The sequence below is a fragment of the Scleropages formosus genome, chromosome 1, assembly GCF_900964775.1.
Source record: "Scleropages formosus chromosome 1, fSclFor1.1, whole genome shotgun sequence".
Lineage (NCBI taxonomy): Eukaryota > Metazoa > Chordata > Actinopteri > Osteoglossiformes > Osteoglossidae > Scleropages > Scleropages formosus.
This window is the reverse complement of record NC_041806.1, coordinates 19,092,296-19,112,556: the sequence shown is the minus strand read 5'-3', so window position 1 is coordinate 19,112,556 and position 20,261 is coordinate 19,092,296. Positions and strand designations below refer to the sequence as shown.

The following is a 20,261-nucleotide window of genomic DNA, read 5'->3' as shown; positions in this document are numbered from 1 at the left end:
ACAACACTCAAAGCGACCATAAATCCAAAGTGACATTCTTTTTGAAGAGCTGAACTTGTGTTCAAAAGTTCAAATGTTCCTGTTATTACGAAGTGTCGTTCATTATCTATTTGTAATGTTGTTTACTCACTAATTTCTTGTATTGAAGAAATAGTGGTACTTTATTGATACTTGTGTCAATATCGTAAACTATCAATATTTGATACTTTATGTATTTTTATGTTTGTTTTAGCTGTGCTGTTCATTTTGTAAATAACAAGGTCATTACACACATAACATAAGCAGAATTTAGAATTGTATAAGGCCGATATTTACATTTTTCAAAGTGATCAAATCATCCACTTATGTGACACAGTCCGCAAGCTCTAAGACTGGCCACTGCATAATGCCACTGCGCTTTCAAGCCGCATGTGCGGTACATTTACTCTCAGAGCAGCTCTATTGTAACCACAGTAGCATCACATGGCAGCCAGTCTGAGACCCTACTGACTGTACCATGTATACGACTATAATGGTAAAGTATATTTTTAAAACGCAACTTGGAACTCACCTTTTGATGAAAGGTCTGATACCCAAGGCTTTATTCCACAGATAAACTGATACTTTTCTTCCCTCCAGCTGCCCAGTTGTGTCCCACAGTTCCACATGTACTACAACCACTCCTTGGAAATTGGGCGCAGGGTGTTTCTCCTCTTCCAGCAGTCAGCACGCAAGGTACATCAGATACAAGGTTTTTAAAGGTCTTTTATGCAGCATTTGCATTTGTCAGTAAAACACATTCAGTGATAAAACCAAAAAGGAGCGTAATAAAATTATGCATGGTTAAACTAAGTCTTGTTTCTAGATCATCAGCAGAAGTAGATGCTTTAATGGGAGTGAATAAAGACATAGTAAAAGAAATAGTTTCCCATTTTACTTGTCATACTGTATATACACTGGGCTTGTTAGTCTAAGTTCTGTTCCTGGTGTTTCAGGTTCTAATCCGCTGCCGAATGAACCACAGGCTTATGACTTTGAGACCATTGATCCAGAATATGAAGAAGTTGTCCAGACTGAAGGGCTCTGCAGGTGACTGTTTCTGTTAGCAAGAAGCACCTTAAGAGAAGATAAATCTCAAATGAAGATACAATCCTTAGTGACGTCAAAACACCACAGAGGGTGTCCAGCCCAACCATTCCACACAAACCATGGTCTCTTCTGTATGTCTCAGCTGTCTAGTAGGTCTACTATAAAATCTCTGGACTCCTCCTCCCCATCATCATATAATAAGGAGGCTTATAGCAAAGCAGCCCTGGAAATAATAGAACTTCTGGGCAAAACAGTCTACAAGTTCAAAAGACAAATGAAAGTACTCTCACTTACTCACTCACTCTTATTAACCACTTGTAAATGTCAGGGATTAAGTGTTCTAGAGCCTATCCCAGAATCACTGGGTACCAGGGTTGGAAGAGTATGCCCTGAGAGTACCCCTGAATAGCATAAAACACACACTTCTTTTGAAACGTAATTATGTAAAGATTGACTGTGATTTGATTTAATATTCATTTAAGGCCATTTATACTGTAGGAGACAGCAGTTACAGGCATTACAAGTAATTACCATAACTGCATTGCAAGAATTGCCTTATTAGGTAGAGTTATGTAAAAACAAAGCAACAATAGCAATAATAATAAGAAGAAGAATGGGGGTGGCAGTGCCTGAGCATTCCGTTAATCACTTTTTCTGTTCCTTCTTTTCCAAAGAGTAAATGGATTTTTTAATAATACCTTATTTATCTTATATTTTACCATTTAATTCTGTTTATTCTGTCTGCTTTTTTTTGGTTTTCCTTCAGGTGCTCCCCTTTCTTTCCGCAAGTCAGATATACAGTATGCTTCAGGCAGTTTGGTGACTGTTGCTTGTAGTCTGTAATTGGCTGTGTGTGACTGGCAACCATTTGATGGACTGGTGTCCCATCCAGGGGTATACCCTAATAATAATAATAATAGTAATAATAACCTTTATTTAATATCATACTTTAAAGCAGCTTCTCAAAGCCCTTTACAATAAACACACACACACACACACATTTAACAAATATAAATATACTAGGACTCTAAAGCAAAGAAATGTAAGAAATATCAGCATTTTAAAAATGACACCAAGGAAAGAAAAACTGAATCCATCCACTATTTATAACTAATTATCCAACACTGATCCCAGAAGCTTGGGGCATAAAAAAGGGTACACATCTGGTACATGTAGTCCTCAACTTGCAATGGGCTTCTGTTCCACTGATCAAGTTGTGAGTCACCGATTTCCTAACTTATTATACAAACCATAAGAATATATGAACATGTAACATGTACAAATTCTACTTTTTATAATAGTTCTTTGTTGTGTTTTTTTTTTCCACTGATTTCACACATTGCTGTTAAACTAATACTAATAATACAATAATACTCAGTACAGTATTATAATTCTCTTATCATACTACATTATTATTTTCGCTTTCATTTATAAATCTTTTCCGCACCACCGGAACACTGTTTCACTTTTAGCCCTTTAAAGTAACGTGAACAGAATCACAGACTAAACTGTAAATAAAGCAACATTTTTGTTAATATAATGCAGTCGCTGTTAGACACACTGACAGAGTCAGTGAGGAACATTTTCCAGTATTATTGTACAGCAGATGAGATGCTCATTGTAAGCTGTTATGACCAAATGTTGGCACTTAATAATACGGCTGATGGGACAGCCGTTGCGAGTACAATTTGTCTTAAGTCTTTCATGTCAGTTGATGCGTTACAGGGCAATGACACACACATTCCTTCAGTCACGCTTTCACACACACTACAGGAAACTCACCTGAAATGCTTCTGAAGCCAATTTAAGTACTTATTAGAAGGATAATATTTATAAATAATTTTAAAGTGTCTCATTAATTTTATTATGGACCAAAAACATATTTGGTATAAACCATATTTTATGAGGTTCATTCTCAGAATATAATGCACTTACAATAGGCCTTCAGTCGAGCCCTCTTGCTGCCAATAATGGAATGCCTTATTAATAAGTAAATTGTAGCATTTATTTCAGAGCAGTTCTGGTACTGTATTCTAGACTTGGCTTTGAATGACGTTTTCTCTGTGTTTAAAGATAAGGCAGGAATTTTGCACGTTTGGTGAAGATGGGTGGACCTTCTGTGCCTCTGGAACACGTTATTTTTCTCACTCACATTAATAGCAATTAAGTTTTCATTGTATGAGAATTCGCCGTACTGGCAGATCTTCAGGGACAAATGATGGTTGTCTCAGGGGAAGTGCGTGTTCTGAAATATCAAGCCTAACGGTTCATTAACCTTTGGTTATGGGGAGTGAGTGTGAGACAGTGAGCAACGCAGTATGGAAAAGCAAATATGCTACCACATAATTAATCTATTTATGTATATCAGCCACTTATTAGTTACTTTGGTTATTAGTTCCTGTTATACATACTGTGTCCTGACAATGTAATAACACTTCCGACGTTTTCAGATCATCTTATCTTTCTTTTGTTCATTCTGCCTTCACATGAGTGAATAACCTCACAATGTATGAGGAGAGTGATATGAAGAGGATATCTGAGTGTCCCCAGTCCCGTAACCCCCTAACCGTAACCCTCACCCTCAGTCCTGCAGATCACTGACTCATGGTGCCATTCCTTCTGTGTTTCCCTGTGTCTGGGGCAGAGGGACCTGCGTGTGTCTCTAGGACCAAAGACTCGGATGCTCCTCAGGATATATCGGCTCTTCTGAAACTGTCTCGAGATGATGTTCTGCCCTTCACTTACCCCATTTTTACTTCCAGCAGTCAGGAAGATGAATTTGTAAGTTACGACTCCCTCTTAAAATACTTGTACATGTGCACTGATATTACAGGCATTGCTTTACAGTAGCAAACTATGATCTTTAAGTTGCAAATAGATGTTCCTGTGTGGGATATTGATTGATTGATTGTTGCTGTATGTGATAGTAATTGTTTCTATAGATTTTTTTTTTTAGAGTTGAAGGTTAGCACTATAGGGTAGCTGATAGTACAGTGGTTAGAGCTTCTGCCTCTGGATGTGAAGGTTGCTGGTTTGAATCTCACCTAACACTATAGTACTCTTGACCAAGGTACTTGCTCTTAATTCCTTCAGTAAAAGTCCCCAGCTGTATAAATGGGTTAATGGTAAAAGGCAGTTTCATATTTTAAGTTGCGTTGGAAAGCGTCAGCTAAATGAACACGTTTGCTTGTAATTAATGACTGAATTTTTATTTTCAATGGCCTCCTTCAAGCCCTCATGAGAAGGAAGTGACTGTCATACATCCTCAAGTACAGGGAAATTTGACATGCGATTAGATGCATGTAAGTCGCGCTGTATATTGTCTGATGTTTCGCCATGTCGTTCCAGAACCCTGCTGCTTTCGGTCCAGTTCTTGTGAAGCCCACTGAAGTGCAGATCAAGCCCAATATTCCTTTCTTCAAACTGAAGGTATGCAGATACTACACACCAGCTGTAGTTCTTCTGGTAGAATCTAACTTTCACTTTACCTTGAACAGACATTGTGGCTTCAGCCAATATATTGTTTTGTTTACAGAACCCTTTGCTATTGCTTTATTACATTATTATTGTTGTTGTGCATTACGAACAATTCCTGGTTTATTTTTGTAAACTGCTTTTTAAATAGCTGAATTGGGAGCAAGTTGAGGAAATAAGAACACTTACTGTGTATATTTGTTTTAGAAATTCTCCTTGCAATAGACTTCAAAGTGCATGAACTAGGCCATTAAAGTAAAGAAAATAACAAATAGATGTATCATGCTGTTCTTTATTTGTTTTGTATTCTCATGCATTATTATTTTTGAAGGTACCCCAACAATACAAGCTCAAGGGCTATAAACCTGTCTCTGCCTTTGAGGCTTCAACAAGCTATATCCACCATGCTCTGGCCAGACCACTTAGAAATGGAGCCCAGGTATGCATTGCACAGTGCCCTTTCATAATGATTGTCCATTTTCCTTTTGTTAGAATCGTGTCGCTTTTGCTCTTTGACAGATCAGAGTGGCAGTCTTTCAATTCTGTGCAAAAAGAATGCAGTGTTATCAAGTAAAACGATGCTGTGGATGTTTGCTAAAGTCTTGGCATTTTAAAAGGGTCAGTCCAAAGTCAAGGATGTGTAGCTCGCTGAAAGACAATAAACAGTGGCAACATACATATTACTATAATATTTGGTACCTTTTAGTGCAATGAAATTGTAATAATTCCTGATAGTATTAAATCTTACTAGTTCCCCTAGTAAGATGTCAGAGACTCTTAGATTCGCAATAAACAGCAGAACTGCACATTCTTGCATCAGTCATACATTAAACTTAAGCGGCCTATAAAGCCATGAGAGTTCTCAGCAACAACGAAGCCTCTTTCAAGCTGACATTGTTGGTCCGTGCTCCTTTCCAGAGACAAATATAGATTCTGATTTAATTTGTTGATATTTGTAGAGCTTTTGCCCTGATGACTAAGGCCTAAATGAGTTTTAAACATTGCAGGATGAGATTTTGGCTATGATGATCAGGCCATCATCTGAGTGTGACCCAGCAGAACAAGAGAAACAAGAGTCTCCATGGGAGGAGTTACTTGGTCTGACGTTCAAGGCACCCCCTGGCCTGTTCAGAGCTCCAAATACACACCCTCTCAGGATTTTTGTAAGTTCAGTTTACACACACACACAAATGTATTTTGCAATAATTTTTTGCAGCACACTGTCACTGTGCAAATGTAGAGCTGCACTTGGCAAAGCCAAACCTGTCACAGAGGACAAAGTAGTCTACAATTGTTATGGTTAAGAGTGGGTTCTCCTTCACAGCATATTTTCTTTGCCCTCATCGCCTCCTTTTTCCTATCCTTCTTTTCCAAAGAGCAAGGGGCTATTTTAGTGTTGGCCTTTTTATTCCATATGTCATATTTTCCTTTGTTGTTTGTTGTTATTGATGAAGTAGGACGGCGGTGCATTTGGTAACAGTGGTGTCTCAGAGCCCCCCAAATTGTGTATTTGGACATGTGTTCAAATCCCACTCAGCCTGTGTGGAATTTGCATGTTCTGTCTGTGTTTGTGTGGGTTTTTAGTTCTCCAGTTTCCTCCCCCAGTCCAAAGACATGGGTTTCAGGTGAAATGGCCTTTGTGAATAGGCTGTTTCCTGTGAATATATGATTGAATGTGTGTTTGGCTCTATGATGGGCTGGCACCCCATCTAGGGTGTACCCTTCCTTGTGCAATACAGTTCTGGGATGAAATCTGGAGCACTGCAACTTTGGATTAGAATACATTGTTACAGTTAACGTTCAGTTGAATCATTGTCACAGCTTGTTGTCCAAATCCAGTTTCCATTATGTCAGTCTGAACCATATACGGTTAGTCCTTGGTATGCGATTTAGGCCAGTATGGACTTACAACAATGACTAGCAAGTGAAAATGTGAGCATTCTGGCGGTGAAGAAAGAGAAAAGCGAAAGAAAACAGATTGAAAATTCATAGTGAAAATTACATTACAGAATGAAAATAATTTTAATACTTTGCTGTATTTAAATTATTATTCTGTTGTAGCATCATTTTAATGTGAACAATGTGTGAAATTATTGAAAATGTAAAACAGCACCTTTTACACAGTAACATTCGTGAATTCTTGAGTATATTCCAGGAATATCTGGCTGGTTTTGGAATGCAGGGGTACAGTACAAAGCACTGGGTACCATGAGGAAGGTAGACACGTTTGGTGTCAAAGGACATGCTTTACACTGCATTAGATAACCATGGTAAGGGCCACACCAGACAGCCAGAAAGTCACCAAGCCAGCTAGCTTACAGTCCTTATCATTTATGTAAATGTTGAGCACTTAAATGACTACCTAGAAGAGTCAATGCTGTAACTGAAGAGGTATAATCAGATTTTTCTTTGCATGTCAGCTGCATTTCTTTGTTACGATGAGGATGATGTTGTATCTTCAGCAATAAACACTGTCTGGACCCCCGGCCCAGGAGCTGTAAAGCACCAACACCACATTCTACATGAACTGTAATCTATTACAATTTATTAATTATTATACACTTAAGCTACAGTTGTTTTTGTTACTTAGTGTTACTTAGTTTCATGTCGCTTTCATTTTATGCTGTAGAACCCTGCTCCTGGTCTGCTTTCCTACAAGTCGCCACTTCCCTACCTAGAGTGTGACCTGGATTTCCACCTTTGCCCGCTTCCGAAGTATGCTGCTGCCAAGGGAAAAGCTGCTTGGGTGCATACATCTGACACGCAGAAGAAATTCTTGGACCGTAAGGTGAATGCATTGGAGAAGTGCTATAAATCTGATCATAGTTCTGCCAGGAGACGGATGTTAAAGGTTCTGTGTACTGTCTTCGTTTGAAAAAGGACAGAAACAAAAGCACTTTGGAAAATATTTGATGGAAACGTTTTTGCTAAATAAGTGTTGGGTTTTTAGCCAAAGCTAATGCAGGAAGGCCTGTGACCTGGTGCTAGCAAATTTTCTATGATCCGTTTTTTACCTTGTTTTTCTGTACGGTGATAAACATTAGCAAAGAGTATATTGTGTATTTATCTTTTCATACACAGCGATAATTTTGGAACTTGGAACCTTTTATTAACTGAGTGTCATCAAAGCACATATGCCTTATCAAATCAATCTCAGTCTCCATATTAACAGAGTTTGGTTCCTTGGCCACTGATTTAATGTACCCCTCTTGGCCAGTGTCGCTGCATAAATCATGCGTTTCTTCATCGGCTACAGGAGGTGATCCGGTGTTTAATGACCTGGAAGAAGTTCCAGTCACCAGTTTTGTCTACTTTGTCCACCACCTCAACTTTGACCAAGCTCCTCGTCCCACGCATGTAAGACAGAGATCAACACCCTCCCCCAAATAAATAGAAAGTGCACTAATTAATCACTTTGCATGAATTATGCAAATTGGAGTGAATTATTACAATGTTACCAAATTCTGGTTGGTTTAGTGTAAAATCATATCTGACTCTTAGTGTGTTTGAAAAATATAGAAGAGATCCTTTCATCATAGAGCTGCTTTCTTGGAGTCAGTCTTGTCACTTACCCTGTCCTCAGACAAACCATGTCTCCAAATGTAATTTCCTTACTCAGGGACATTAAAACCTGTATTGCTTGCTTAAGAAGAAAGACTCACATAGTTAATTAATTAGTGTTTATTAAATAATTAATAATATTTATTTTAATGAATCAAAAGATATAGGAATAAAAGGTAGATTGTGATCTAATGTGTATCTCAAAGTGCCAGCCAGTGAAACCCATCTCCTGATGACTCCTTGGCCAGCAGCTTCCTTTCATTTTGGGAGACTGGGGGGGGTTGCAGACATGGGGAAAGATATACAAGTTTTGCATACCCTGAACTGGCCACAGCCTCATGCCATGGAACAGTTCAGAGGCACCAGCTTTACCCACTGTCTCACCATGTTCTAATGTACCCTATGTATTTTGCCTAATGTGACTGCTTTTCGAAACAGTTGTGTAGTCATACACGTGACAGTTCTCATAATGTTCATTATCCCCTTTGATAATTACTTCACATGAGACTTGACTGTAGCATTATAAATATTGACGTGTTAAAACACATTGTTGCTTCAGTCTTGAAAATCTCCCTATGACTTGCTTTGTGAGAACCCTGCACAGCAGCACCAGCGTCCCAATGGGCTATGTGGAAATACAATGATTTAAAAGCTATTTAAAGGGCTAAAGAAAACATTGGCTCTGCTCTTCCCTCCCCAACCTTGACAAAGATCTACTGTAGCCAGAATGAAAAATGCCGAGGAATGTGCTCAGGTCCAAGGTTACCAAGGACTGGCTTTATATCTTTGTTATGTTAAAGTATGTGTCCAAACAAAGGGAAATGTATTAGGTCACACAGTAATGGCTTTTGGATCCAGAAATAACTTTTCCCTGGTAGAATGTGGTAAAAGGTGCAAAGCATATCAGGTATTGTTGCTGCTGTTGTTGTTATTATTATTATTATTATTATTATTATTATTGAATTAAAAGTGACATTTAGATTTGGATCTGCACCACTTGTCATTTGTTGTCTTCTAATTATTGTAACTGGATCACTTAAATATTGTGTTAATCTCTATGATAATATGACATGGGTACGATTACAATAAAATAACAGTATATCACTGAAAACCTCCATGGTAAAACAATAAATACAGTACTGTTCAGAGATGTTTCTATGGTCATAGAGGTACATTTTTAAATAACATTTGCAACCCAAATAATGGGTGAGTTCTAGGCCTCAGTTTTCCTTTGTGTACATACAGTATGGGTTTGGTTTACACATTTTGTAATGCAGACTGTTATAAGCTTATAGTGTCCATGTGACACACAGTGATGGAGGTCATCAGTTAGACATCCCAACAGAGTTTTCTGTCAGAAACCTTGAGGAAGGCAGTACCAGTTTCAAACTTTATGATCTATGATGGAGAGTTAAGTATTTTTGTGTGTGTGTGTGTGTGTGTGTGTGTGTGTATATATATATACACACATACACACAGTATACATTCAGTATATACACAGTATACACACATACAGCACATATATAGCGCTTAAGAATCCTATGTACTTGAATTGTTAACTGTTTCAAAGATGGTGTTTCATTAGCATTTTTAATAAAAGTATTTTTCCTCATCCATCCTAGATGGATTCTGCCAATGATTCTGACTAAGCTCATTGCGTTCCACCAGGTCTGACCCCTTTAATGATGATCTGCTTCCGGCTTCAGCGCCTCCTGCTCTCAACTGCCTCCCCGTGGAGCTTAAGGAAGATCTGCTTGATGGGCCGTAAGTACACAGCACAGCTGCACTGCCTGCCTACACCAAACCCAGATACCTCCTGTGTACTGTGAGCAGTCCTAGTCCCGTGGAAGCCGGAAACCGAGAGGTTTTAAAGTGGCCACACTGCCCTGTAATGTGGCACCACCCGTGCAATTAACATCAATAAAAAGTTCCTTGGCTTTTCCAGGTATTTATAATTCCCACCTAACAGCCACTTTTGCTTCAAAAGATATTATTTTTCCATCAAAGCAAAGACTTGTAATTAATCACTGAATGTAGAAGAAAATGATAGTTTAATCTCAACTTGAACTGCTTGTAACCACTCTCACAATCAAACCTTAACACAATGTCCTTTGATTTATTCACGCATTAGGTTTTCTAATTCATAGGTTTTTCTGCACTCTGATCAACACAAAAATTAAATTGTAAAAAAGGCATGATAATTGACACATTGATTTATTCGCTAGGGTGGGTTCTGTAAAAGTCCAGGATATTGCTGTAATAAAAATATGCTTTAAAAACATTTTTCGAGTTAATATTAAGATGTGCTGAAAAGGCACTGCTAGCACCAAGTTTAAAGTGATCTTTTGGCAGTATTGAGACTTTAGTTCTTTGAATAAATTCTCACTGGACATCAGAAGCCAAAAGGAAGAAAGAAGGAAAAGAGTTATATGACAAAAGGATCACAGTGTCTGAAAGGTTTTTAATATTATGATGATGATGATTATTATTATTATTATTATTATTATTATTGCTATATACGTGGTGCTGTGCTATGGGGTAGGCTGAGGCGAAATCCTGGCTGCTATCGCAGGAGTTCTTTTAAGACCTGAATAGGAAAATAAAATAAGTGTAATGGTACTGTGTACATACCATACATATAGTAGTATGTCAATTCTTAGTATGGTAATTCTGTGCGTGTAATGTAATGCACTGGGGAGTGACATCACTGGAAAAACTTTCCACCATTTATTCAACTTGATGAATGTACTGTAACTTGAAGATTTGGTTCAGGGTTGGCTTTTGTGTTAGATTTAAATACACAAGACTTTGTGCTTACAGGTCTGAGAACTGCACCATGGCTCTTACGCTGGAAATGATAAAGGCTGAGTTTCCCCAGATAGAAATATCCCTGCCGAGTGAAAGGTAATAGCAGACACAGCAGCTCAAAAAATGTATAGATAATTTAAGGTATAGAAACGCTCATCAGGCCAGTTACTTGGAATTTTCTCTGTAAATATATTTTGCACTAGAGAATTCAGTGGAAAAGCGAGTGGTAAAAGCCAAAAATGTATACACTATATTTATTATAGTAAGTTTTACATCAGACACTTTTCTCAAAAGCAACATACACCTCAGATATGAATCTACTTACAATTTTTTACCCATTTATACAGCATGGTAATTTTTTACTAGAGTAGTTTTAGGGTACCTACAAGGGCTGGAGGTGGGATTCAAACGTGCAACCTTTAGGTCCAAAGGCAGCAGTGCTAACCATTATGCAGTAACCACTACTATATACAGTATATTATTATAATAATAATAATAATTATATACAGTATATATACTGAGTGGGTGTCAAAGCCCCTTTCTGGGATGAAACACAGAGCATCCAGAAATACATCAGAGTCAGGTGTCTACCATACCAGACAGGACCCAAGGTGCAGACTCTGCAAAGAGGCCCCAGAGACAATCCGATACCTAGTGGCAGGATGCAAGATGTAGGCAACAACAGAATACACTGAACAGCACAGCCAAGTGGCTGGAACAGTGTACAGGAACATTTGCACCAAGTATGGGTTGGATCTTCTGAGGTCCAAATGGAGAAATCACTGGTGGTTGAGAATGACAGGCTAAGACCCTGTGGGATTTCCAGATCAGGACCGACAAGCAAGTACCAGTGTTCCAACTGAACATCGAGGTGGTGGATAAAGAACAGAAGATGGCAGTGGTGATAGATGTACCAAATGACAGCAACATGACGAAGAAAGAGTATGAGAAGCTAGAGAAGTACCAGGGGCGAGGGACTGGAACGGATGTGGATTGCAGAAAGGGAACTACCCAGGGGGGTGACACAGAAAGTTTAATATAAATTACATTATATTTTTATAGATTTTCTATTAAAAATTCATCCATCCATCCATCCATCCATCCATTTTCTATCCCGCTTGTCCTAGTAGAGTCGCGGTGGCAGTAGGGAGAGCAGAGAGGCCCAGCCACCCCTGTCCCCTGCAACTTCCTCCAGCTCAGCCTGGGGGAACCCCAGCCATTCCCAGGTCAACTGTGAGATAAATTCCTCCAGCAGGTCCTGGGCCGACCTTGGGGCCTCGTTCCAGTTGGCCTTGCCTGGTATACCTCCAGAGGGAGGCGCCCAGGGGGCATCCTTATCAAATGCCCAAACCACCTCAACTGGCTCCTCTAAATTTGGACGAGTAGCGGCTCTACTCTGAGTTCCTCCCAGATGTCCGAACTCCTCGCTCTATCACGGAGAGTGCATCCCAACACCCTGCAGAGAAAACTCATTTCAGCCACTTGTATCCGCGATCTTATTCTTTCGGTCATTACCCAAAGTTCATGACCATAGGTGAGGGTAGGGACATAGATCGACCAGTAAATGGAGAGCTTCGCCTTATGGCTCAGCTCCCCCTTCACCACTACAGTCTGTTACAGCGACCGCATTACTGCTGCCGCTGCTTCCAGTCTGCGGCCGACCTCACTCTCCCTTCTCCTCTCACTCGTAAACAAGACCCCAAGATACTTAAACTCCTCCACCTGTCGCAAATTCTTTCTCCTTACCTGGAGGGAGCATGCCATCCTTTTCTGTGAGAGAACCATGGACTCAGACTTTGAGGTGCCGATTCTCATCCCAACCGCTTCACACTCGGCTGAAAACCGTTCCAGTGTGTGTTGGAGGCAACCATGTGACGGTGCCAAAAGTACAACATCATCCACAAAAGCAGAGATGTCACCTTTCGACTCCCACACAGAATGCCCTCCTGGCCTCGACTGCATCTTGATATCCTGTCCATGAACACCACAAATAGGAGTGAAGACAAGGCACAACCTTGGCAGAGTCCAACACCCACAATGAACAGGCTTGACTTAATGCCAAGTATGTGGACACAGCTTTCGCTCCGTATGTACAGAGACCGAATGGCCCGCAGTAGTGGCCCCGGTACCCCATACTCCCTAAGCACATCCCACAGAATTTCCCAGGGAACACGGTCATAGGCCTTCTCCAAGTCCACAAAACATGTAGACTGGATTAGCGAACTCCGATGCCCCTTCAGTTATCTGAGAGTGTAAAAAGGTGGTCCACTGTTCCACGGCCAGGGCAGAATCCACATTGTTCCTCTTCAATCCGAGATTCAACTATCGGCTGGAGCCTCCTTTCTAGCACCCCGGCATAGACTTTCCCAGGGAGGCTGAGAAGTGTGATACCCCGTTAGTTGGCACACACTCTCCGGTCCCCTTTCTTAAAGATAGGGACCACCACCCCTGTTTGCAATCCAAAAGCACTGTCCCCGAAGTCCATGTAACAATGCAGAGGCATGTAAGCCGTCTAGGGCCTTAAGCAGTTCCGAGCGGATCTCATCCATCCCTGGTGCTTTGCCACCGTGGAGCTTACCAAGTACCTCAGTGACTTCCACCAGGGCTCTGACAGCCTGGAACCCTCTGGCCCTGACTCCTGTAAGGGAGACATATCACTCGGGTTTAAGAGTTCCTCAAAGTGCTCCTTCCACCTCCCAACAGTGTTCTCATCAGAGGTCAGAGTTTCTCCACTCCTGCTGAGCACAGCCTGAGTAAAGCTCCTCTGACCCCTTCTGATCTGCTGGATGTTCTCCAGAACCTCTTTGAAGCCAACCGATAGTCGTTTCCCATTGCCTCTCCAAACTCCTTCCGTGCTCCGGATTTTGCTTCTGCAACCGCAGCCGCTGCTGCCTTTTTGCCTGCCAGTACCTATCTGCTGAATCAGGAGTCCCCAGAGCCAACCAGGCCCTAAAGGCCATCTCCTTCAGCTTGACAGCTTCCCTCACCACCGGTGTCCACCAGTGGATTCTTGGGTTACCGCCCTGGCTGGCACCAACAAGCTTTTCACCACAGCTGTGCTTGGCTGCTTCCACAGTGGAGGTTTTGAACAGGGTCCATTCTGACTCCATGTCCTCTACCTCCTCCAGGACATGGGAGAAGCTCTCCCGGAAGTGCGAGCTAGAATCATTCCGTCATTAAACGTCTGGGCCTACCGGGTCTGTCCATCGGTTTTCCCCATCATCTGATCCAACTCACCATCAGATGGTGATTGGTTGACAGCTCAGCACCTCTCTTCACCTGAGTGTCCAGAACATGTTGCGTCAAGTCAGATGAAACAACTACAAAGTCGATCATCGACCTTTAGCCCAAGGAGCTCTGGTACCAAGTACACTTATGAGCATTCTTGTGTTCGAACATGGTGTTTGTTATGGACAAACCATGACTAGCACAGAAGTCCAATAACATTTCACCATTCAAGTTCAGATCGGGCAAGCCATTCTTCCCAATCACCCCCAGCAAGATTTCCCAGTCATTGCCAACATGAGCATTGAAGTCCCCCAGCAGGACTATGGAGCCTGTAGATGGGGCCCTGTCCAGAACTCCACCCACCCTCTCCAAGAAGTTCGAATACTCTGAACTGCTGTTTGGTGCATAAGCACACACAACAGTCAAAGTTTTCCTTTCTGTGACCCTAAGTCACATTGAGGCGACCCTCTCATCCAACTGATAAACTCCAACTGTATGACAGCCATCCGGGGGGTTGTGAGTATCCCCACACCCACCCGGTACCTCTTACCCCGTGCAACTCCTGAGTAGGAGAGGGACCAACCCCTATCGAGGAGTTTCATTCCAGAGCCAGCACTGTGAGTGGAGGTGAGCCCAACTATATCTAGTTGGTACTTCTCAACCTCCCGCACCAGTTCCGGCTCCTTCCCCCAGTGAGGTTACATTCCACGTGCCAGGAGCCAGATTCTGTCTCGAAGGGCCGTGACGCCATGCGCCACCCCACCCCCTCCCGCCTAGTACATATTGCACCCAACCCCCATGCTGGACCTTGCGGGTCATGGGCCCACATGGCGCCCCCATGATGCCTTTCCGGGCTGAGCCCGGCCGGGTTACGTGGGCTGCCCGGCCACCAGGCTGTTGCCTAGGAACACTACCCTCAGGCCTGACTCCAGGGGTAGGTCCCGGTGACGCTGTTCTGGGCAGGGTAAATATTCTTTTGTTCCCAATTGTCATACGGGTTTTTTCGGATCGTGTTAGTCTGGAACTTCACTCCAGACCTGTTCGCCTTGGGAAACCCTGCCAGGAGCATACTGCTCCCGACAACATAGCTCTGGAGATCCCTAGATCACGCAAGCCTTTCCGCAACACCAAGGCCCCGATCCAGGAAGGGTATATTAAACAATAACATTAAACATATCATATATTAAAAATGACATTTATTATTTATAACATGAGGAGGTGCGGTGGCGCAGTGGGTTGGACCACAGTCCTCCTCTCCGGTGGGTCTGGGGTTCGAGTCCCGCTTGGGGTGCCTTGTGACGGACTGGCGTCCCGTCCTGGGTGTGTCCCCTCCCCCTCCGGCCTTACGCCCTGTGTTGCCGGGTAGGCTCTGGTTCCCCGTGACCCCGTATGGGACAAGCGGTTCTGGAAATGTGTGTGTGTATTTATAACATATTTACACATTCACCAGAAGTGGATAAAACCAACAAAGCTTGCAGCACCATCCATTGACTTGACCTTTTTGTAATTTTTTCCCAATAATGACAAGTCAAGTAGAAACTATAAGAGTATACTCAAGTACAAATGATGCTGAAAAGATTCATGTTGTTGACTGGAAGTGAGGAGTTTTTTCCCCATACATCTTGTCTTTATTACTGAGCATATTTTATACAGTCCCACATGGGACCTGCTTCTGCATGGTGCTTAACCGAATACTTATGGTGCACTTTAATATACAGCATATTATGTTACTTCACATGAAAGTGTTGCCTTTCCAACTTGTTAATAAAGGACACCTAATATTCAAAAAAAAAATGTTAGAATCTCACTTTTTTCCAACTGCTCAGAGTTCCTCAAAACAGCTTATATTTATATAAAACCTTTTATTCGTATCGAGTGCCTGATTCATGGTGATTTTGTTTGACAGTTTTCACCTTTCGTACCCACTCTTCCTACCTGTTTTACTCTTGTCCAGGGAACTGAGGCCTTACTACGTGGACCGACAGTGTCAGGCTTCAAAACTGGGGACCAGTGTGCAGGCAGCGCTGAGCACCCTCAAGGCTTTGGTCAAGACAGACTTCACATATGAATGATCTTCCACAAGAAGGTGGTACTTTATTGTTGCCCCAGCACATCAGATTTGGAATATCAAACATGTTTTATGTCACATTAGTTACCAAAGATTGTTATTTGTATTTTTCTTATTAAACTGATTCCTTTACTACTTAAATGAGATTTTGTTCCGGATTTTTTAGTACATTCTTACATATATTTCATGGTGTCATATGCACACATCATAACCTCGTTAATAAAAATGTTTACAATAAAAATCGTTGTTGAGCTGTACTTGTAATTGGTGTCAACCAGTGTACTTCTCTGTGTTGCAGTTAGTATAACATTTACACACATGCTAAACAGTAGATAACAGTATTGTAATGACCCGCGTTACTGATTTAATGTAAATAGTTGCATTATGGGAAATAATGTTAAATGTGTGTGTAACCACTGGGGGCACTTAAGGGGAAAATGGTAGGGTGACCGTGTCTCCCAGTATGTTGGGGAAAGCCTAGAGGTGCTAAGGCAGGTTAGGAAGGCTAGTTGTAAGCACAGGTCCTGGAAGAAAAAGGGTCCTTGGACCCAGAGCATTACTTCCCTTGTGCTGGTGTCTGAATAAATTGTTTGTTATGAACGCTGCTTCTGCGTCCTTTTTCACCCCATCCTAACCCATGGTGCTGCATGCCCCAGTATGATATAGTTACTTAAGTCTGTCTTTGGAATTTAATACTTTGGCTGTCAGGCAATTTTGGCAAGCCCAAAACTGTATACATCCATCCCACATTTAAAAGTTAACTTGTTCCATTAACATTGTAAGTCCGAAAAGCAGGGTGGCTTTATTGTCATTTCCACCATATACAGCTGGTACGGTATACAGTGAAACGAAACAATGTTTCTTGAAAACCATGGTGCTACATAAACAACAATATATTACAGTGATATATTACAATATATTATAATATATACAATAAAAACAGTATATTACGATTTAATAAATACTGTAAAAATTTAAACATAATAGCAAAAAAATTGCCAAGGGGGTGGAATGGTGTTCGGTTGAGTACGGGTGTGTGTGGGTTGGTTTTGGTCCAGTCCCTGGGTATTGAGGAGTCTGATGGCTTCGGGGAAGAAACCGTTACACGGTCTGGCTGTGAGGCCTGAATGCTTCGGTACCTTTTCCCAGATGGCAGGAGGAAGGGCAGTGGTGTTGGTAGCGCAGTGGTTAGAGTTGCTGCTTTCAGACTCTAAGGTTGCAGTTTTGAATCCCATCTCTTGCTGTAGTAGCCTTGAGCAAGGTACTTACCCTAAACTGCTCCAGCACAAAACTACCCAGTTGCATAAATGGGTAAATAATTGTAAGTAGCTTAACATTGTAGGGCACTGGTAATTTCCATTGTGTGGGCATAAAGTTTATATTATTTCTTATGACTAAAAAGGTTCCCTGGCAAAATGAGCCATGTGAATTAAAACAATGTAAAAAGAGATTTTATAAACGGCAACACCAGAATATTTCATTATATTGTATACACAGATATCCCTCAATTTATGAAGTTTGTTTAATTAAAGTTTTGGTAATAGCTGTTGGCTTTTACATCTTAATTTTGAATTTTAGAAAAAAATTTCAAGTTCAAATGCCACATGAGTGAAGCAGAAGTACAGTAATATAATGACGTGCATCAAGATCTCTCTGCCTGGTGGTGTGTGCATTATATTTGCATTAGAGGATCACTTGCAATTTTTTGTGTTCATGTAAGTTTGCTTGTGTAAGTGTATAGGTTTGCTTGCTACCACTATATGCTGGCAGACATTTCCCTTCTGTAGTTCTGAATATAGATCTACATAATTTGTTGTGCAGTCGTTGGTCTATTTATGTATTCATTTTTCAGTTTTGTCGAATACTATAGACTGCACTTCAGTCAGGAGTTTAAAATAATCATACTGTCCCTTTGTTTTTGTCATAACCACAGAGTATTTTGGGTTTTGGCTCTGAGCTCATGGAAATTAGTCAGCTTCATATTATAGTAGGTGATGTGTAGCAGCATCTTTGTGATGTGAAGACTCGGGGTGCAACAACAAGGGAGTCTACCTGCAGGAGTCCACCAAGGTAGGCCACTGCTGCTATGCGAGTTCTGCCATCCACATCATGTTCTGCATAGCATTACGTGCCAAAAATGTTTGACATTAAAGTTGTTTGCAGTAATCGAACAAGGCACTATCGCCCTCATCAAAGACCTTGACACTCTTGATGCTGCAACAAGCTGGTGTGTCCTCTGTCAAGCCCTCCATTGTGTTTCAACCTCTCCATTGGACTGTGGAGCTACCGGTCTGCTGTGAGGGAGGCTGACTTCATCCCAGCCTACGCCTCCCACCAGAATCTTGGATCTGCTGAGGAAATAGTCATACCTGCAATGTCAGTGTGTCTCTTTGTCCCACATCCCTTGTCCCACTGGCAGAGGTGGAAACAAAGGCCTGCTCATCTCCCCCAGTGGGAATATTCTGTTCTCTCTCTCTTTCGGAATGACCTGTCCTCCTTTGAATTCCATGCTGTCTCTATTTATTTGCTTCCTCTTGGATGACCTTAACATTGACATCTTGTTGAGCTCTCTCCTAGGTGATAATACTCCATTGATTCTCCTGGGTGACTTCAACCTGCATGTTGGGGACATTCATGCAAGCAGCCTTCTGCCAGTCCTGTAGTCCTTTGATTGCTCTATAGCCCACTCCTCTGCTACTTACAAGGCTGGTAATCACCTCTTGAAACCGTGGCAGTCCCATCCTCTGTTTCTCCGCTGCATGTGTCTGATCATTTCTTCATTTCCTTCCACACCTGCATCACTGATATTAACCACTCTTCTGCTTCTACACTTTCTGTCACAACCTAAAATCTCTCTCATCTTCCTCCCTTTCCTGTGCTGCATTAACCTCTCTCCCTTTTCCTGCATAGTTTTCAGAGTTGAACATAGTCAATGCCACCAATGTCTTCCTCTCAGCTCTATCCACCTCTCCTCTGACATCCAGAGCAGCATCTCAGTTCCACACCATGGCTATCAGATGCACTATAGGCCAACAGAACCAAACTCTGGGCTGCAGAATGATGGTTGCAGAAATCAACTAGGAACCCCTAGCAACCTTCCACTGTGCTGTTTGCTTAGCGAAAACCACCTTTTCAACAACAAACTACAGTCTACAGTTAAGAATCCTCAAAGACTCTTCTGCACCATCTCATACTTACTGTGCCCTCCTCTCTCCTCTCTCACCACTGACCATTATGCCTTGTTAATATAAATTACATTATATTTTTATAGATTTTATTTAAAAAACACATTTATTTGTAACTGAGTTAAGATTTACATGTTTATAATTTCTTTTATGTGTCCCACCTCCTGCTGTACTGCCCTTGACTAAGGTACTTAACCTGAATTAATAGAGTGAAAAGTACCCTGCTGTTTAAATGAGTAAATAACTACTGGAACAGCAGCAAGAACAGCATGTAAAAACCTCCCTAAGCATCAGTCAGCACTATTCAGTTTCTCATACCTGTTTAATAGTGAAAGAAAAGGGAGACAGAACCCAAAGTACAGCGCAACAGGAGCTGAAGGACAGTGAAGCTGATAGCCATTGAAGATTCTGCAAGGCTTGTGTCTAGGAAATCCGGCAAAATAACCCCCCAATGACTTTCCCAGCTGCAGGTGAGCGCCTGAACACGGTGGATTGGCAGCCCCCTCGTGGAATGTGTTGGGAATGCAAACTGGGATTGTGCCAAAGACACTGAACGATGGATGAAATGTATGGATTCATGAAGTATGTTAAGGTATTATAGTAATGTTTCATAGGAATTTAACAGTGAAACCTGCATTTAAAAAAACAATTGGTTTATTGAACAATTAACCATCACTGGTTTGCTTTTCTCCTAAACAGACTACACTAGCAAAAATGGACAATTTTTAAGTTAATATTTAATACAGTTACACCAAATGGAGGTTGTATAGTGGCAGAGTTGGTAGTGCTACTGTTTCAAAGCACCAGGGATGTTAAGTTGTAGGTTCAAATACAGCTCTATCTGAGTGGCGTGTGCATCGTTTCCCAGT

General features: G+C 41.4%; 1 protein-coding gene across 3 annotated transcripts in view; it reads left to right on the top strand.

Annotated features, from left to right (window-relative positions):
• The window catches only part of cfap221 (cilia and flagella associated protein 221), a 34,022-nt gene extending 17,743 nt beyond the window's left edge, over positions 1-16,279 (top strand). For 2 of the 3 annotated variants that reach the window (XM_018732329.2, XM_018732330.2), the window contains exons 14-24: positions 619-714; positions 975-1,068; positions 3,713-3,849; positions 4,417-4,497; positions 4,874-4,981; positions 5,550-5,705; positions 7,172-7,330; positions 7,799-7,899; positions 9,772-9,867; positions 10,924-11,007; positions 16,094-16,279. In XM_018732329.2, coding sequence (XP_018587845.1) covers positions 619-714; positions 975-1,068; positions 3,713-3,849; positions 4,417-4,497; positions 4,874-4,981; positions 5,550-5,705; positions 7,172-7,330; positions 7,799-7,899; positions 9,772-9,867; positions 10,924-11,007; positions 16,094-16,211 — 1,230 coding nt within the window. In that variant the 3' untranslated portion in view covers positions 16,212-16,279. The remainder of the gene's footprint in view (positions 1-618; positions 715-974; positions 1,069-3,712; positions 3,850-4,416; positions 4,498-4,873; positions 4,982-5,549; positions 5,706-7,171; positions 7,331-7,798; positions 7,900-9,771; positions 9,868-10,923; positions 11,008-16,093) is intronic. The other variant, XM_018732333.2, reaches the window with a different exon arrangement.
• The last annotated feature ends 3,982 nt before the right edge of the window (positions 16,280-20,261 follow it).